The sequence below is a fragment of the Emydura macquarii genome, unplaced genomic scaffold, assembly GCF_026122565.2.
Source record: "Emydura macquarii macquarii isolate MOO-44397 ecotype Brisbane River unplaced genomic scaffold, CSIRO-AGI_Emac_v2 contig_2422, whole genome shotgun sequence".
NCBI classification, from domain to species: domain Eukaryota; kingdom Metazoa; phylum Chordata; order Testudines; family Chelidae; genus Emydura; species Emydura macquarii.
The window spans coordinates 41,618,538-41,635,904 of record NW_027132559.1 but is presented as its reverse complement, the minus strand read 5'-3'; the positions used below and the strand labels follow the sequence as shown (position 1 = coordinate 41,635,904).

At 40.1% G+C, this 17,367-nt stretch overlaps 1 protein-coding gene across 1 annotated transcript in view; it reads left to right on the top strand.

The window, feature by feature from the left end:
• Nucleotides 1-17,367, top strand: part of CUNH10orf67 (chromosome unknown C10orf67 homolog) — a 103,735-nt gene that overhangs the window by 73,754 nt on the left and 12,614 nt on the right. The window contains 3 exon segments of the mRNA XM_067562365.1: nucleotides 7,122-7,209; nucleotides 9,509-9,592; nucleotides 11,721-11,820. Of these exon segments, the coding sequence (XP_067418466.1) occupies nucleotides 7,122-7,209; nucleotides 9,509-9,592; nucleotides 11,721-11,820 (272 nt within the window).

Here is a 17,367-nt window from a genome sequence, read left to right as displayed (position 1 = left end):
TCTGCAGTGAAGACCGATGCAAATAATTCATTTAGCTTCTCTGCAATGACCTTGTCTTCCTTGAATGCTCCTTTAACCCCTTGATCTTCCAGTGTCCTCACTGATTGTTTGGTGGGCTTCTTGCTTCAAATACACTTAAAAAAATTTTACTGTTAGTTTTTTAGTCTTTTGTTAGTTGCTCTTCAAATTATTTTTTGGCCTGCCTAATTATACTTTTACCCTTGACTTGCTGGAGTCTATGCTCCTTTCTATTTTCCTCAGTAGAATTTGACTTCCAATTTTTAAAGGATGCCTTTTTGCATCTAACAATCTCTTGCTTAGCCATGGTGTTGCTTAGCCATGGTGGCATTTTTTTATTCTCTTACTTACTTTTTTTTAATTTGGTGTACACATCTATGGTGCTTTTAAAAGGTTTCCATGCAGCTTGCAGGCATTTCACTCTTGTGACTGTTCTTTTTAAATTCCATTTAGTTAGCGTTCTCATTTTTGTGTCATTCTCCTTTCTGAAGTTAATACTATGATGGGCTTCTCTAGTATTTCCCCCCACCAAGGATGTTAAATTTAATTATATGGTTGCTATTATCAAGTGGTGCAGCTATATTCACCTCAGGGACCAGATCCTGTGCTCCATTTAGGATTAAATCATGCAAAGGTGTTCCCTTTGCCTGTCCTCTACCGACCAGGACTGTGGTTACCAATACCTCGACAATTGGGGAGCACATCTAGGGGACGTTGAAAGTTTAGGGTTTGTAGACAGAACAAGAAACTTCCCTTCATATCAGCATCCTGGAGCTTCAAGCTATTCTCAATGCATACCAGACCTTTCAGGCTCAGATCAAGAGCACAATGGTTCACAAATTTACCAACAATACCACTGCAATATATTATGTGAACAAGCAGGGAGGAGCCCATTCCCACCAGCTATGTTAGGAAGCAAGAAAGTTTTGGCACTTTTGCACAAGGAAGACATCATTCCTACAGTCACAAACTTACTGGGGGCTCAGAATCAGGTGACTGATCATCTCAGTGAGAATTTCTCACAGAATCACAAGAGCAGTGTTCTGTGGAATGGGACATTCCAACAATCAACTTGTTTGTGACAGAAGACAAGAAGTGCAGTCAATTCTGCTCTTCAGTGGGTCTCAGTCCAAGCTCTTTAACCAATGCCCTCCATTTGAATTGAGGATCAGCACCAATGTATGCTTTCCCCCCAATCCTACTCATACCTGAAGTTATTTTCAAACTGAAGATGGATCATACAAAACTGACACTCATTGCAGCCAAGACAATGTTGGTTCTCTGACCTTCTCGGTCTATCTGTTCAGTCTCCCAGAACTCTTCACCCTCCTTCTCAACCTAATACCACAACACCAGACAGATTTGGCATCCAGCACTGAGCAGTCTGCATTTCATGATGTAGATGAGGAAGGAAGGATGATGATCTGAATGTGCAGAAAGAATACCAAATATGGTAGGCGTCCAGCTTGGCTTAACAAAGAAATCTTTGGTGAACTTAAATACTTAAACACAAAACACTTAAACACTTTAAACACTTAAACACAAAAAAGAAGCTAGCAAGGGACATGAAGGGGAACAAGAAGGGTTTCTACAGGTATGTTACCAACAAGAGGAAGATTAGGGGAAATATGGGCCCCTTACAGAATGGGGGAGGCAACCTAGTGACAGAAGATGTGGAGAAAGCTGAGGTACTCAATGCCTTTTTTGCCTCTGTCTTCACAGACAAGGTCAGCTCCCAGACTACTGCACTGGGCGGCACAGAATGGGGAGGACGTGAACATTCCGCAGTGCTGAAGGAACAGGTCCAAGACTATTTAGAAAGATTGGACATACACAGGTCCATTGGGCCAGATGCAATGCACCCGAGGGTGCTGAGAGAGTTGGCTGATGTGATTTCAGAACCATTGGCTATTATCTTTGAAAGCTCATGGCAATTGGGGGAGGTCCCTGATGACTGGAAAAAAGCAAATATAGTGCCCATCTTCAAGAAAGGGAGGAAAGAGGATCCAGGGAACTACAGACTGGTCAGCCTCACCTCAATCCCTGGAAAAATCATGGAGCAGGTCCTCAAGGAATCCATTTTAAGGCACTTGGAAGAGAGGAAGATGATCAGGAACAGTCAACATGGATTCACCAAGGGAAAGTCATGCCTGACCAACCTGATTGCTTTCTATGAAGTGGTGACTGGCTTTGTGGATGTGGGGAAAGCGGTGGACGTGATATACCTTGACTTTAGCAAATCTTTTGATACGGTCTCTCACAGTATTCTTATCAGCAAGTTAAAGAAGTATGGGTTGGATGAATGGACTATAAAATGGACAGAGAACTGGCTAGAGCATAGGGCTCAATGAGTAGTGATCAATGGCTCCATGTCTAACTGGCAGCCGGTCCTGTGGTTGGTCCTGGGGCCGGTTTTGTTCAACATCTTCATTAATGATCTGGAGAAAGGGGTAGATTGCACCCTCAGCAAGTTTGCAGATGACACTAAGCTAGGGGGAGTTGTTGATACCCTGGAAGGTAGGGATAGGATACAGAAGGAGCTAAACAAACTGGAGGATTGGGCCGAAAGAAATCTGATGAGGTTCAACAAGGACAAGTGCAGAGTCCTGCACCTAGGACAGAAGAAACCCATGCACAGCTACAGACTGGGGACCGATGAGCTAGGCAGCAGTTCTGCAGAAAAGGACCTGGGGGTAACAGTGGATAAGAAGCTGGATATGAGTCAGCAGTGTGCCCTGGTTGCCAAGAAGGCTAATAGCATATTGGGCTGCATTAGTAGGAGCATTGCCAGCAGACTGTGGGAAGTGATTATTCTCCTCTATTCGGCATTGGTGAGGCTGCATTTGGAGTATTGTGTCCAGTTTTGGGCCCCCCACTACAAAAAGGATGTGGAGAAGTTGGAGAGAGTCCAGTGGAGGGCAACAAAAATGATTAGGGGGCTGGAGCACAAGACTTATGAGGAGAAGCTGAGGGAACTGGGCTTGTTTAGTCTGCAGAAGAGAAGAATGAGGGGGGATTTGATAGCAGCCTTTAACTACCTGAAAGGGGGTCCCAGGGAGGATGGAGCTAGGCTGTTCTCAGTGGTGGCAGCTGGCAGAACAAGGAGCAACGGTCTCAAGTTGCAGGGGGGAGGTCTAGGTTGGACATTAGGAAAAAGTTTTTCACTAGAACGGTGGTGAAGCACTGGAATGGGTTACCTAGGGAGGTGGTAGAATCTCCATCTTTAGAGGTTTTTAAGATGCGGCTTGACAAAACCCTCGCTGGGATTATTTAGCTGAGATTAGTCCTGCTTTGAGCAGGGGGTTGGACTAGATGACCTCCTGAGGTCCCTTCCAGCTCTATGATTCTATGAATCAGTTCAGCAAGTCCTACTAAACAGGAGAAAACCCTCTACTAGGACTACCTATTTGGCCAAGTGGAAGCATTTTTCAGTTTGGTCACTGAGGAATTCAACCGAGGCTGGCCTGCATTCAGTACATTTTGGATTATCTTGTATATCTTAAATCCTCCGGTGTGTGTCTCACCTCATTGAAGGTCCACTTAGCGGTGATCACTGCATTCAGTCCTCCTATACAAGAAAGTTTTTTTTTTTTTTAACTCCATGTACTCAGATTTCTGAAATGTGTTGTCTGTTTCTCTGTGTGAAAAATATGGTTCTCTTGGGGGACCATATCACTGTACTGGTTGCCCTCATGGAACCTCCGTTTGAAAGCCTTGCAACTTGCTCTCTGTCCCTTTTTTACTAAAAGTCAGCTTTCCTGTTGCCATAACATCTACAAGAAGAATAAGGAACTGCAGGGCCTAATGGGAGGGTTTCCATAGATGTAGTTTTTCAAGGACAAAGTGGAACTAAGGCCACATCCAAACAAATTTTCTAAAGTGGCTTCACAGTTTCACTGTAACCAAATAATATAATTACCTGTATTATTTTTCTAAACCATATTCACATGCAGATGAACAGCGCCTTCATACACTGGATGTGAGATGGTGCTTGGCATTCTGTCTGGAAAGGGCTAAACCATTTTGTTCATTGTGCTGGCTTTTTGTCTCCTTTGTGGATTGGATGAAGAGTCAGGCAATGTGCACACAGACAATTTCTGGTTGGATTACTACCTGCATTATAACCACATATGGGATAGCTGAGACCACACATCCACAGAGTCTAGTGGCTCATTTGATGGGGACTGAAGTGGCTTTGGTCACATTCCTCAGTGATGTTTCTGTATTCGATGTTTCCAGGGCTGCTACCTGGTCTTCAGTGCATATTTTTACCAAACACTAAGCTATTATGACTGTGTCTAGATCAGATGCAAGCTTTGTGAGTCACCTGAGTGGAATACATGTCTGCAACTACGTTACTTACCTGTACTGTATTTGTTGTTTTTGGAGACATGGCTGCAGAGGTGTATTCCATGACCAACCCTCCGTCCCCTTTCTTGCCTGATCTATTGATTGTATCTTGATTATATTACTAATTTAATTTTCCCAGTTAGCACTCTTAAATTTGGTAGGTTCTTGTCCCAAGATCAGGCCCTGTATTATCAGAATTACTGTTCAGTTGGGAGCCCTGAGGTGTACAGTTGCAGCACTCACACTTAGGAAATCACACTATATTTATAATTGTTTGTTTGTAATACAGTTAGCAAATTCACAAACGCTCAAACCCAGCATGGCAGGTAGAAATAATACAGAATGAGCTGAGGACCCATATACTTAACACCATCCATTGCAAAACAACCTGAAGTGTTAGTTATCTTCCTCATCTTCCCCCTCACTATCATCAGTGGTCATCATCCTGGCATCTCCCCAGGCACATAGGCCAGTATACAGCTGTTATATGTGTTATACTGATACCAGTATGCCTAATGCATATTCAATAGGGGTTTTGGCCCCTTTTTCTTATTTATAATTCCTCACCCTACTAATGTTGGGGTGCCCTTCTCCCAAAGGTTATTAATCCTTTTACCTCAAGTTTATTAGCACATACATCAATTAGTTATCATGGCATTCTTGCAGCCAGACATCTGCTGATGTCCTTAATTGAAAATATCCCAAACTGGTATAAACTAGTATTTTGTGATTGCCTATCAGCAGTTTGCAACACTTGTGATTATTACAAAACAATAAAGTTTTGTGCCATCTTGTGACTTAAGGTCACTGTTAGTTTACTTATTTGTGCTGACTTATTGAGCAACTACTCCTACTCAGGCTATAAGGCCTTATACTTATGCTAACTGCTTGAGCTCTTCTTATAGGTCTAGTCTACAGGTTTCATGCATTTCTGCCATCAGTTCCTTACCCCTTTTTCCTTTACTTACTGTATGACTATCATTATTGCATGGCTATATATCCACTGCATGGGCTACACTCTGCATCAGAGTCTTCAGTTTTGGATTTCAGTGGGAAGGAGCTGAGGGGAGTGGTTGGGAGTGGTGCTGCCCTTAAATAGCCTTGTGAGGGGCTACAAGGGACCAAAGGGCACATGTGCTACCCCACTGGGTAATGCTAGGCATAGTTCTCTGGCTCCAGAGCACTGGGCATGCGCACACCTGAGTGGAATCTCACATCTTGAAAAACAAGTTATGTAGAGATAAATTACCATTTTTTCCCACTGATAAGATAACATTACAGTAGATTTATAAATGGCTGAAGGGTTATATTTTAAAGCTGTGGATATGTTCTATTCCTCAAGGATTTTTCAACTCCACGGGGTTTGGTATTATTAGTATCAGTACATTTAGTGTATATATCTAGCAATATGCACAACTGATTGCTGAATATTTATTGGCTGTTTGCTCTCATTCCCTCCATTATGTGTGTTTGCTTTATTGTTAAGCCTGAAGCTTGTTAAAGGAACACTCATGAGAAATGTTTATTGCTGGTCAGTAAAAAGATGTATTTGTCATAGCATGTGAGAGCGGTTAGCATAATGTCACATCCCATTATTTCAGTTCTTTCAGCAAGGACAGCAAACATCATGAGTCATATAGTCATTTAGTAAGATATGGCTTCATATTCCTTGTTATTATGTCCTTGTTATATTAAAAAAGCAATACAATATTTTTTAAATAGATGATGCACAGAAGTTTTTCTTTACATCTTACTCTGTTATTTTCATTTGTTTAATGAAAGTTTTTTCTGTAATAGGACATATCCAGTAGTAGTGTTGGCTTTTATCATCTTATGGAGGGGGCCAGGTATTTAGGACTTTTCTCCATGGCAAATTGGTGCGCAGTATGTTAATACACTGTAGATTCACACACTGGATTGGCACATGCTAATTTCCGTGGAGACAAGTCCTTAGTTATTGCTTTTTTTGCTTGTTTGTTTGTTTTTTGTTTTATATGTTAAGGTTCTTAAGACTTGTCAAAGAAAGCTACTATATTCACAAATGTACTTGTCTGCATCATTAAAATACATTGAAATACCTTAACATATAATATCACAGAATTATTCACACAGTGTCATGTGTAATCTAACAGGAAATTGAAAGTTTCTAATGCAAGATATACAGAGAGGGGGTTACATAGCTGTTTGGAAGAAGAGTGTTGAGGGAGAGGCAAATATTAGAGGAACTGTGTGAACAGGCAAAAATGTTGATGGATATGGGGTTAGAGAGAGGGGGGGACAGGGATAGGTAAATTCACTGAGACTTCTGAAATTCAGAAATACAGTTCTGAATTTGATACAGAGATAGAGGAAATCATTGAAGATGAGTAAGTCTGGGAGAGAGATTGTTCAGTTAGCACATTGATCAGTTAGCATAATGAGCCCCTAATCTTAACAGTCCTCTGAAATATGAGGCCACTCAACTTTGACTAATTAATGGCCATAAAAGATGACCCATGTCAGAACGAAGGTATTCTGTCTTTTAATCTTTTTACATTTGCAACTTATCGCTGTGAGCAGCAATCAGTTTCTTGTGTCAGAGAATATTACTTTCAAATTTTCCTAATTAAAATTAATATTTTGAAAATCAATACAAATATTTTAACTAATTAATAAATTGTAATTATTTGCAATGACATATTACATTAGTATGCTCTATAATACATCTATATATATTTACATTTTGAATTTAACATAGAGACTCTTTTTTTCAGCTTGCATGCCATTAAGGATGAGATGTTTCTTAGACATGCCTTGTCCCGTCAGACAGCAGTATTTAACCGTGCATCCCTCAATCAAACTGTATGTAAAGACAACAACACAATTGATTGTTTTTTTAATGTTTTGTTTTTATTGGAAGATAACTGGACCTTGTAATACTGCAAAGCCCAGTAATAGACTTATGTTATGAAGCCAAGCAAATCCAAAATCAAGAATTAGGAAGATACAAAAGTGAATCACTGCAGAGGATGTGAGGGAGATTCCTACACCTGATCCATTCTTTTCAGGTGACAAATATGAGGAATTGTGCCAGATTTATGTGTCAGTAGAGGAGGTTTTGGAACAAATTAATAAATTAAACAGTAGTGAGTCACCAGGGCCTGATACTATTCATCAAAGAGTTCTGAAGGAATTCAAATATGAAATTGCAGAACTAGTAACTGTGATATGTAACATATTGCTTAAATCAGCCTCTGTACCAGATGACTGGAGGATAGCTAATGTAATGCTGATTTTTAAAAAAGGCTCCAGGAGTAATCCTAGCACTTACAGGCCAGTAAGCCTATCTTCCATACCAGACAAATTGGTTGAAACTATAGTAAAGAACAGAGATATCAGAAACATAGGTGAACATGATTTGTTGGGGAAGAGTCATTTGTAAAGGGAAATCATGCCTTACCAATCTATTAGAAATCCCTGAAGGGATCAACAAATATGTGGACATGGGTGATTCAGTGAATATAGTGTACATGAAGTTTCAGGAAGCCTTTGACAAGGTCCTTCACTAAGGCTCTTAAGCAAAGTAAGCAGTCATGAGCTAAGAGGCGAGGTCCTCTAATGGATCAGTAACTTCTGAGAAGACAGGAAATGGAGGGTAGAAATAGTCAGTTTTCAGAATGGAGAGAGGTAAATAATGGAGTCCCCCATCCTCTTTGTGTTGCTCTGGCAGTATAAAGGGGATGATCTAATGACCTGGTACTTTAGCTTGGTCACATCGATAGTCTGCTATAGCTTTCTTCTCCACTGGACTTTCCCAGTGGAACTAGTAGTCTTAACACTCATATAACAGTACTTGGCACTGCAAGTTTGAAAATCCTGCAGCTGGTGAATAAATTCAAAGAATATATCAAGGAATGCCTCTATTGGATCCAGACATACTTTAACTGCAGATGCCCATCCTAATGGATGGGGAAGTACTTCTACAGTCACAGTCAGCTCAAATGAAATGGATGAAGCCAGAAAATGTCTGTATCTTCCACTAAATTATAGTTCAAACTTAAAGGTAGTAAAACCAACCGTTGGGAGGTCAGTCAGGCAATGATATAGCAGTTACATATATGTACATGCAAGGGAGAACTTCCATTAGTGGAACTACTCACATGCTTAAATTTAAACACGTGCTTTAGTGCTTTGCAGAACAGGGATGGAATTATTCACATTCTTAATTGCTTTGCTGAATCAGAACCTTAATGCACACATGCATTGTCCTAGACATGCAGGAAGAAAGACAAGGAGCAAGGGATGTGGATAATTAGGCCAAAACCTTATTTATTTAATTCATCTGGGAATTATTCAACAATAGGTCATACAGTGAAGTTCATCATTCTTTCCTTAATCATTTCAACCTGTTTGAAGGCTTCTATCAGCCCTCCACACCCTGGTCTCACCCCATTGCTGGGACCCCACTGCCCTCCACTCATATGAGGGTTAAAGTGTTGGGTAAAGGGGGCTATCTCCTTGTTGTACCAGACATTAGTAGCCCCTACCCTGTTCCCCAGCTTCTTCAGGAGACGCCTTTTCCTAAATCCATTTCCAATTCTGGTTTATCAGGTAACCAAACCCCCTATAGAGCGAGTACCTGCACTGGCCACCAGGAGGTTCCACCAGTTAGCTAGGCTGCCTTCTCCCCACCCCTACCCACCTTCTCTGATACTTATAAAATGCTTTGCAGAATAGGGATGGAATTACAAGCTTAGGTGCTTTGTTGTGTCAGAACTTTAATGTGAACATGAAGAATAGATGAGTTGCAGTTGCTGTGAAAACAAAATATTCAGTTTCTTGACCTTGATGCAATTAAAAATTCAATCATAATGTTACATGTACATTGGTTTTTTGCAGATACATATTTTTATTGCATAAGGTCACACAAGAAGTCCAGCTGTGAACATATTCAATTCTACATGTAAAAGAGGTGTTTTAACTATATTTGAACTGCCTGTTGTGTGTCATTATTGTATGCAACCTCCCCATGTAGTCAGATGAACAAAACGTTGCATGCTATTTCAGTATTTTATTATTGATGCTTATTTGTTTTTCAGCATACATGATCTTAAGTTATATTTTCTTTAAATTTGCTTAACATGTTGTTGATGTTTTACAGCTTGCTGTTCCTCTCTATATTGAAACTGGTGCACGCCAAACGAATGAACGAAGGGGTAGTTTATATTTTCCTTTTTCACCATTGGTATGTAACTTGATTTTTCACTAAATGTAAATGTTTTAAATTTTTCTGTGAATACTACAAGTGTATAGTAAAATTTTCTGACAGTTTTGAAAAGCAGAATTATTATATAGCAAGGAGTCAAAAAATCTGTGATTTTCACAAAGAAAAATTGTTCTAGTGATTTTTTGACCACTTATATCTTATAATTGTTTATTGAAGATATATGAAAGTTCATTATACTTATGTACATTTTAACATGTAGTTGTGAATGTTGTAATTCACTTTACATTAATTTTTACTTTTTCAGAATTTGGTAAATATTTCAATTCTTAGCGCTAAACAGCAATTGTACCTGAGGGTTAGGGTTGTACATTTCATTTGTCATCATTTGATGACATCTATAAGACAGAGTCAGATTTAAAGGCAAGCATTTATTTTAAAAAAAAAACCAGTTTCTAGGCTTTTATGGTTGCAAATATAATCTAAATATGAACGGATATAACATTGTCTTAGACCAGTAGTCCCCAAACTGTGGGGCGCGCCCTCTAAAGAGAAAAGGAGAAACATTTGGAGTGGCATGGCAGGGCCTGGGCCAGCCCCCATGGGGGCGGGGAGGAAGCACCAACCAGCCTCACTCTGCCCCCAGATCTGCTCAGCCCCTAGCCTTGGCTCCCAGCTGTGAGTCCCAGCCCCATTCCTGGCTCCTGCCACAGCTCTCGGCCACAGCTCCTGGCATCAGCTCCTAGAAGGCATGAACTGGGTAAGGGGTGACACAGACCCCAAAGGTTTGGGGACTACTGTTTTAGACAGTGAGAAATGAGCTCTGAGGGCCAGATACAGCTCCTACTAAAGTAAATGGGAAGATTCCTGTTGATTTAGGTTGGAGTTGGATAGGGCCCTGAGAACTGCCCCCACTAGCCTAATTTTTAATCACAGTTATGTGGGGGGGATTGTGACAAATAAATTGGTCAGTCAGGTGGGTTTGTTGACTAAAGTTTTAGATGAAAACATTTTAGACATATAGAACGTAAGATGATAAATGGTCTATATTGAATAATGGTTTATGATAGAAGATCTATAGAATATAGATAATAGATATAGATAATAATGCCAACATAGCACTGAATACCATTTAACAATAACATTTATAAGTCCTTTTTTAAAAAATAGAAAATGTGATCATACATAATTTGCTGTTAAGGTTGCTATATGTAATTCAAGCGAAGACATATCAAGGTTACAAAACTAGTTCTAGCCCTCCATCTTAAAATTCAGTTAATACAGACAACATTTAAAAAGACATATTCACAAAGGCAGACACCTAAACAACATTAGCAATAACAACCAAGTCTTAATGAACCTTATCCCTTTATCATGTAGCTTTTTCTCAGAACTATACATGAAAATTTAAATGACCTAGTGTACAGGTATGTCAAATAACAACCTTTTCTTCTGAGAAAAATAATTCACTATACCAGAATTAGACAACTTTCATTAGAGAATAAGGTACTGAAAAGATTTAACATAACCCTTAAGACAGGTAATAAAATTTTCTCTATTACCTTAAAAAAAACTGATCATGTTATAAAAACTATCACCCTTGATACTATAGAAAAATATACACAAAATGCTACATTTTTGTATTTATGATGTTGTAAGAGACCATTCCCATTCTAAAAAAAATAAAGAGAAGTATTAACATTATTTCCATGGAAGTTGAATCAGGCCAAAAAATGGTAACACAAAAACTGAGACAGAGTTATGGTTGTTTAAACACTGCTGATTGAGAATATTTCAGTATTTGCAAGATGTTTTTGTTATTATAGAGCCTAGAAACTGTAGTCATGGAGCAGGACCTCTTTGTGCTAGGTGCTGTACATACAAAACTAAGAGCTTACAGACTAAGTATCAGACAAGAGACAGCAGATGGATCCAGACAAACAAGGGAATGCAAGGAAACAATGAGACATGGCTGGCATCAGAATTGTTTATGTAACTTCCGATTTCCACTTTTTATAGTGTTTGAAGGTTTTAATGGTATGTCTTTGATTGAATTTCACACAGCCTTAAATTAAACTTATCAAGTTTCTTGTTATTTAGTCATCCAATAATTTTTAATCAACCTTAATGAGAAAATGTTCCATATTAGCCCCAGATACATTCCCAGTCTACTACAGAGATGGATGAAAAAGATCTTAATATTGTTAAATTTCCAACTGGAACAGAAATGTGCCGTTTATATGAAGATGGTAAGTATGAATTTTTTTAGGAAAAATAGTATACTTTGTAACTTTATTATATATATATTTCACAGAATTAAGTGGCACATTTTCAATAATGTCTGTGGGAAAACAGTCTGATAGGAATCCTGAACCTTTAATTCCATTGACACTGCCCTGAAAATGTCTACCTAAATGACTAGGTAGAGCTTTATAAGAACTTCAATTAAACTATTGCTGTTTGTTATCAAACAGGAAATAATATATTTTAAATGCAATGCAGCTGTTTGACAAGAAGCAAAATACTATTAACTACTTCTCTTTTAAAAGTTAGGAGCATCATGCATTCATTTTGTTTGGTATGCAGTTTGTCAACTGTTCAACCAGATCTCATGGGCTCTGATCCAACAAAATACTTAAGCACATGCAACTTTAAGCATGTGAGTGGTCCCTTGACTTCAATGAATTATCCACATGCTTACAGATAAGCACATGAGTTAAGCATTTTGCTGGATCAAGGCTTTAGTGTGCATACTTTCCATTAATAGTACTAACATTGAAACTAGCTACAGTTCCTGCCTTTTGTAAGTATAGATATGTCATTCTGGATGCTTGAGTTCCATTTAAATATTCTCTGTCATAGGTTAGATTGACAAGCAGCAAAATCTGTTAAAACTTTTACATTTGGCATGGTTCTGCTGTTTTATCTCACTTCTTTAACTCTCCTCCAGTTCTTTCTCTTATTTGCACAAGTGCAGGCAAAACCTACATCCAGTTTTGGAAGTCATGCTTGTCAAGTCAGGAATATAGAAGTAACGTTTCAAAATGGAGTCCTCCAAATCAGTAATGTTGGCAGTTAGCTCTGGGAACTTCATTGCTTCAGAGAATCTGCAAAATACCCACATGTATTTGCCCATGGTTGTCAAAGATTTCTAATCCTGTCATTAGGACCTTTAATCTGCCTTGCTGTTTGGCCTTAGCTCCCATGTTATTTACCAAAATGATAATAGTAGTGGCAGTCATTGAGAAAGAGACAATTATTCTAGTGTACTTTGGTGGCTGGCTACTCTGAGCTCTGCTATTCATAGAGCCTACGGACTAGGGTCTAAACAGTCAAATAGCTAACTTCTCTCTGCATGGCTTCTGACCTAGATAAACATGATTTTCAGTGTCACTATCTGTAAGTCTTTTCCCAAAAAGAGACATTAAAGACAGTGCCAGACTCAAAGAAAATAAAAATTACCACATTCAAGATTACTTGGATCTGCTGCATTTAGAGGTCTCCTGTCACTGCGACTCCTTGAATCAGTTCTGACCCAGGTCTCTGTTTTTATTCCTATTGAGAAAAGTGGGTTCATCATCCTGATATTTTAAGATCAAAGGTGGGTATTCCAAAAGGAGTCAATTCTTATTCTGAGCAGAAGATGACAAACTTTTGAGGGAGTCATTTACAGTGAGTAGGTAATGTGTGTCCCTTAGTTGTATAGGATGCTATGAATGCTCTTAATACATAGATGATGTGTGGTTGGAGCAAATTGTTGATGAAGTATACATTTACTGATTCAATAAACACAGAAATCTCACTCGTAAAAAAGTAAACTAGCTTCATGTCTATTTGCACATGATCACAGGCTATCTAGCAAATACATACATCTCTCTGAAGCTGACGGAGCAGGAAATTGATCAACTATCTTGAATCAAATAACATTATTAGTCTCTTTATTTGTTAGTAAAAGCCAATGTTTTTGGGTAACTCTGCCAATATTTTAAGATATTCTTGGTCTGAAAGAGGGATTTCCATACTGTGGGGAAATCAAAACTGTTGGCCCATGTATCACATTAAGAATTAAATGTTCAAAACAATGTGCATGCATACGGTACATAAGACTATCAGTCATTCATGAAGTTGTGCTTGCATGCACTTAACATATTCAACAGCTGATGTTTAAATGCAAAGAAACAATTATGAACTTAAATAAAACACAACTAAATAGACTTTAAAGCAAGGGCATAGACAACTTCTTTTATTTGAGGGAGCTCGAGTTAAAAATAATAGCTGTTGAATATTGTGTTTCACTATGTAATTACTGTAGCAGGGAGAGTCTCCTGATAACTCACTTTGTTCTAATCAGCCCACAAGGGGTTCAGTGGTTTGATGGTCTCAGCTGCTGATGGTCTCTTTCTCAGTTGGCTCTTGGTAGCTGGGGTCAGTTGTAAGTATTTCCTGCAACAGACCCTGACTCTTTTCTTCTCTGTCTGGGCAGTGGCTCAGCAAGCAGGGTCTCCTGTTCTTGTGAAGGGGCATTTTGTGGGCCTGAGTGAGGATCACCTGTCTCTGCTTCTCCCAGTCTTTCTATAGCCAATCTATCTGTTTCCCTCCTTCTCCACAAAGACTACTGATTCTCTCTCAGGATTGTGGGAGTTTCTGAGAGTGAGGCTGTGTTCAGTATGTGCACTAGCTGGTTTTCTGTTAGTCTGTATTTGTTTTTGTTTCTTGCTATGTCTTTGTTTTAGGCGTGCTGTGTTCTTCCCTTTTTTTTCCCTTGGGGTGTGGTAGGGGTCCACTTCAGATGTGTTTAGCAGTTTAATCCCCAAGTATGGGGGTCAGTGTGTGTCTTCTGTCTCCTATGTTGTGGAGGATGTATTGTTGTGTGTAGGTAAGGTTAATGGCTGTGCTAATATAAATCTGCCTCTCGAATGAGTAAATCTATCGTGATTTTCCTAGCCTAAGAGCCATTTGTGAATCATTTGGTACAGGAGGGATTTTGGGTCTAGGAATCTTTTGTTCCAGTTTTTCCCTTGTTTATTCCTGCTACTAAAATAGTCTTTTTCCAATGCATCCTCCCCTCCCACCTTCATTCACAATGAGACCTTAGTATCTGATCTCTCTCATTAGGGAAAGGTGGTTTCTGCTGTTAGGATGATTCTGTTCTTCCCACTGGCTCTTTAATACCAAATTGTTACAAGATTGGAATTTCCCCCAGATATTCACTGTGGCTTGGAAGAGTTGATGGCAGCAGAAGCCTCTTTATGATGTTGAGAAAGTCCAGAGCAAACTGTTTTGCCAGCAGCATGCCCAGGCTACCACATGGCCCTTGCATCAGGCCATGTATGGCCTGGAATGAGATATCTTGGATGATCATGGCAACCTTGAGTGGGGAAGCTGAAGATTCACCAAACTTTAACTGAGAAGTACTAACTCCCGAGATGCTTATTGTAAGAGAAGGTGAAGGGAGCTCTGGTTCAGGCCTGTTTTATCCAGCTACATGACCATGGCACTCCTACAAGGTTATTTTTGGGTTGGAGAAACAGACTACGGACTGTCAGTAGATCACTTGTCTCCAGCTGCCAAATGGTTGTTTGACGACTGAGCTTGCTGAAATCTGGAAAGCAGCTCTTCTCTTTTACAGTACTCTGCATTTGCCTGAAGCCTGTGATGTGCTGGCAATGGCAGAGCTGCACCAGGGTTTACTCCATCTAACCAGTGAAGCACAATGGTGCCTGGATGCCCCACTGTCAGTACAGGAGCTCTCTGCTGCATTCCAGAAGCTCTCTGCAGCCAAGCCCCCTGTATCAATGGGCTGCTGTCTGAATTCTACAAACATTTCTGGCGTCTTATTGGTCCTGACTTATTTCTAATGATGCTGGAGTGTATCCAGGAGAAAGAGCACCCCACAGCTCCCATTGGGCAGTGATTACTCTGCTGCACAAAAAAGGAGAATGCTGTGATTTACAGAATTGTAAACCTGTTTTCTTTCTCTGCTTCAATCATGATATTTTATCTAGGGCCTTAGCCAACCAGTTGAAGAACTGTTTGGACACTTTGATTCATCTTGATCAAATATATTGTATTTCTAGCTAATGTAGTTTTGATAATTTGTTCTTAATTTGTGGTATTTTTACTGTTAGCAAACTTTTAATCTGGATGTGGGGCTTATTTCAATGGATCAGGAGAAGGCCTTTGATAGAGTTAACCATAGTTATCTTTTAGAAACATGAGAAGCTTTTGGGATTGGGCCAGTGCACTTCATATATTTTTTATTGTACCATAATATTTGTAGTGTCTTAAAGATTAATGGGGGTATTAGCTGCTGCTTTCTGTCTGCACGGGCGTACATTGGGGTGCCCTTTCTTTGGGATGCTATATGCCCTAAGTCTGGAGCCATTCCTGTACCTCGTAAGAAGCTGTCTGACTGGCCCTGCCTGGGCCAGGAGCACCAGATGCTTTCCCTGTTTTGTCTTTCAGCCTATGGTGATGACATCTCAGTTTTCATCCTGTCTGAAGGTGAAATGCAGGCACTTTGTGTCTGTTTACAGGCATATGAACAAGCATTATCTTCCTGAATTAACTAGGCTAAGAATAATTTGATCTTACTGGGCCCTTTGCAGTGCCACATTCTCCTTGTTGCCTCAACAATTACAGTGGGGCACCTCTGGGATTAATGTGTTTGGGAGGGGCGGGAGTGTTGTATCTGAACAATACATGTTAAAAAACTGGGAGGGGACTGAAGAGAAGAAGGTGTAGGGTTGCCTGCAGGGATGGTAGTGGCTCCTTCCTGGACTTTCTTTTCAGGGATGGATTTTGATTGCTAGCAACCTTGTGGTCTCAATGATGTGGCACCAACTGGTGTGCCTGGATCCTTCCCCAGGCCTCCAGGACCAGATTCAGCACATTAACACCCCCCGCCCTTCTTTTTTTTTAACAGTTAGTACTGGTTGCACTCTGCTTTGCTGTTCTTGCCTCTCAATGAGTCTTATTGATCTGGTCAATAGCTGGTCAATAGGTGGCTTTTTGCATCTGGTCTGTTTGGTTGTTGCTGTACTCTGACTCCCTGCTGCCTGGAAGCCCTTTGCCCTCTCTGTCCTCCACCATGTTGGAGAATGGGCTTTGACCTTCATGTATTCTTGTTGGCATCTATTTGATTACAGAGTGTAGATTTGCCTCCATTCTATAATGGCCTTTTTAACGCCTGGTGACTTCTCCACAGTACACAGCCTGACCAGGCTTTTTTAGCCTGTGGTCTTAGAAGAGTCACTGTTCTTCAACCCACTTTTTCCTTCTGAAGCTCCTTCCTCCAGGAGCCTGCTTTCAGCCTTTATTCGGGTTAGTCTGACCAAGCTGCCCAACCTGATTGTTCCTTGTTTGTCATACTGGAAATAAGCAGTAGTCCTTGCTGCTCAGATCAGAATGTGGTCTGTGTGTTTTTTGGATAAGGTTCTCACTGAATGCCAGGCAGCAATCCCTAAATGGGCTGCTCAGCATTTTCAGAAAGATTTTGCAGGAACTGTCCTTCAAGTAGGGAACCTTCTGTTCCCCCACTGGGTGCCTCGCCTTCCGTAGATGAGATCTTTGTGCACTCAGGCAGATTGTTGTCCAGGAAGGGTCTGGTAAATGTTTGTTTGTTTTGTAGCCATGACCAAGAAGCAGCTCTGTGGTATGTGTGTCAAGGTGTGGCTTTAGGAACCCCCTCATCCTAAGTGCTCTGGTGACTTGAGATGTATGTGCAGTGCCCTCTCTGTTCAGCCTCAGACGTGGTGTTTCATTTTTTCCTTCACTGCCCCCATTTGATTCCTCTT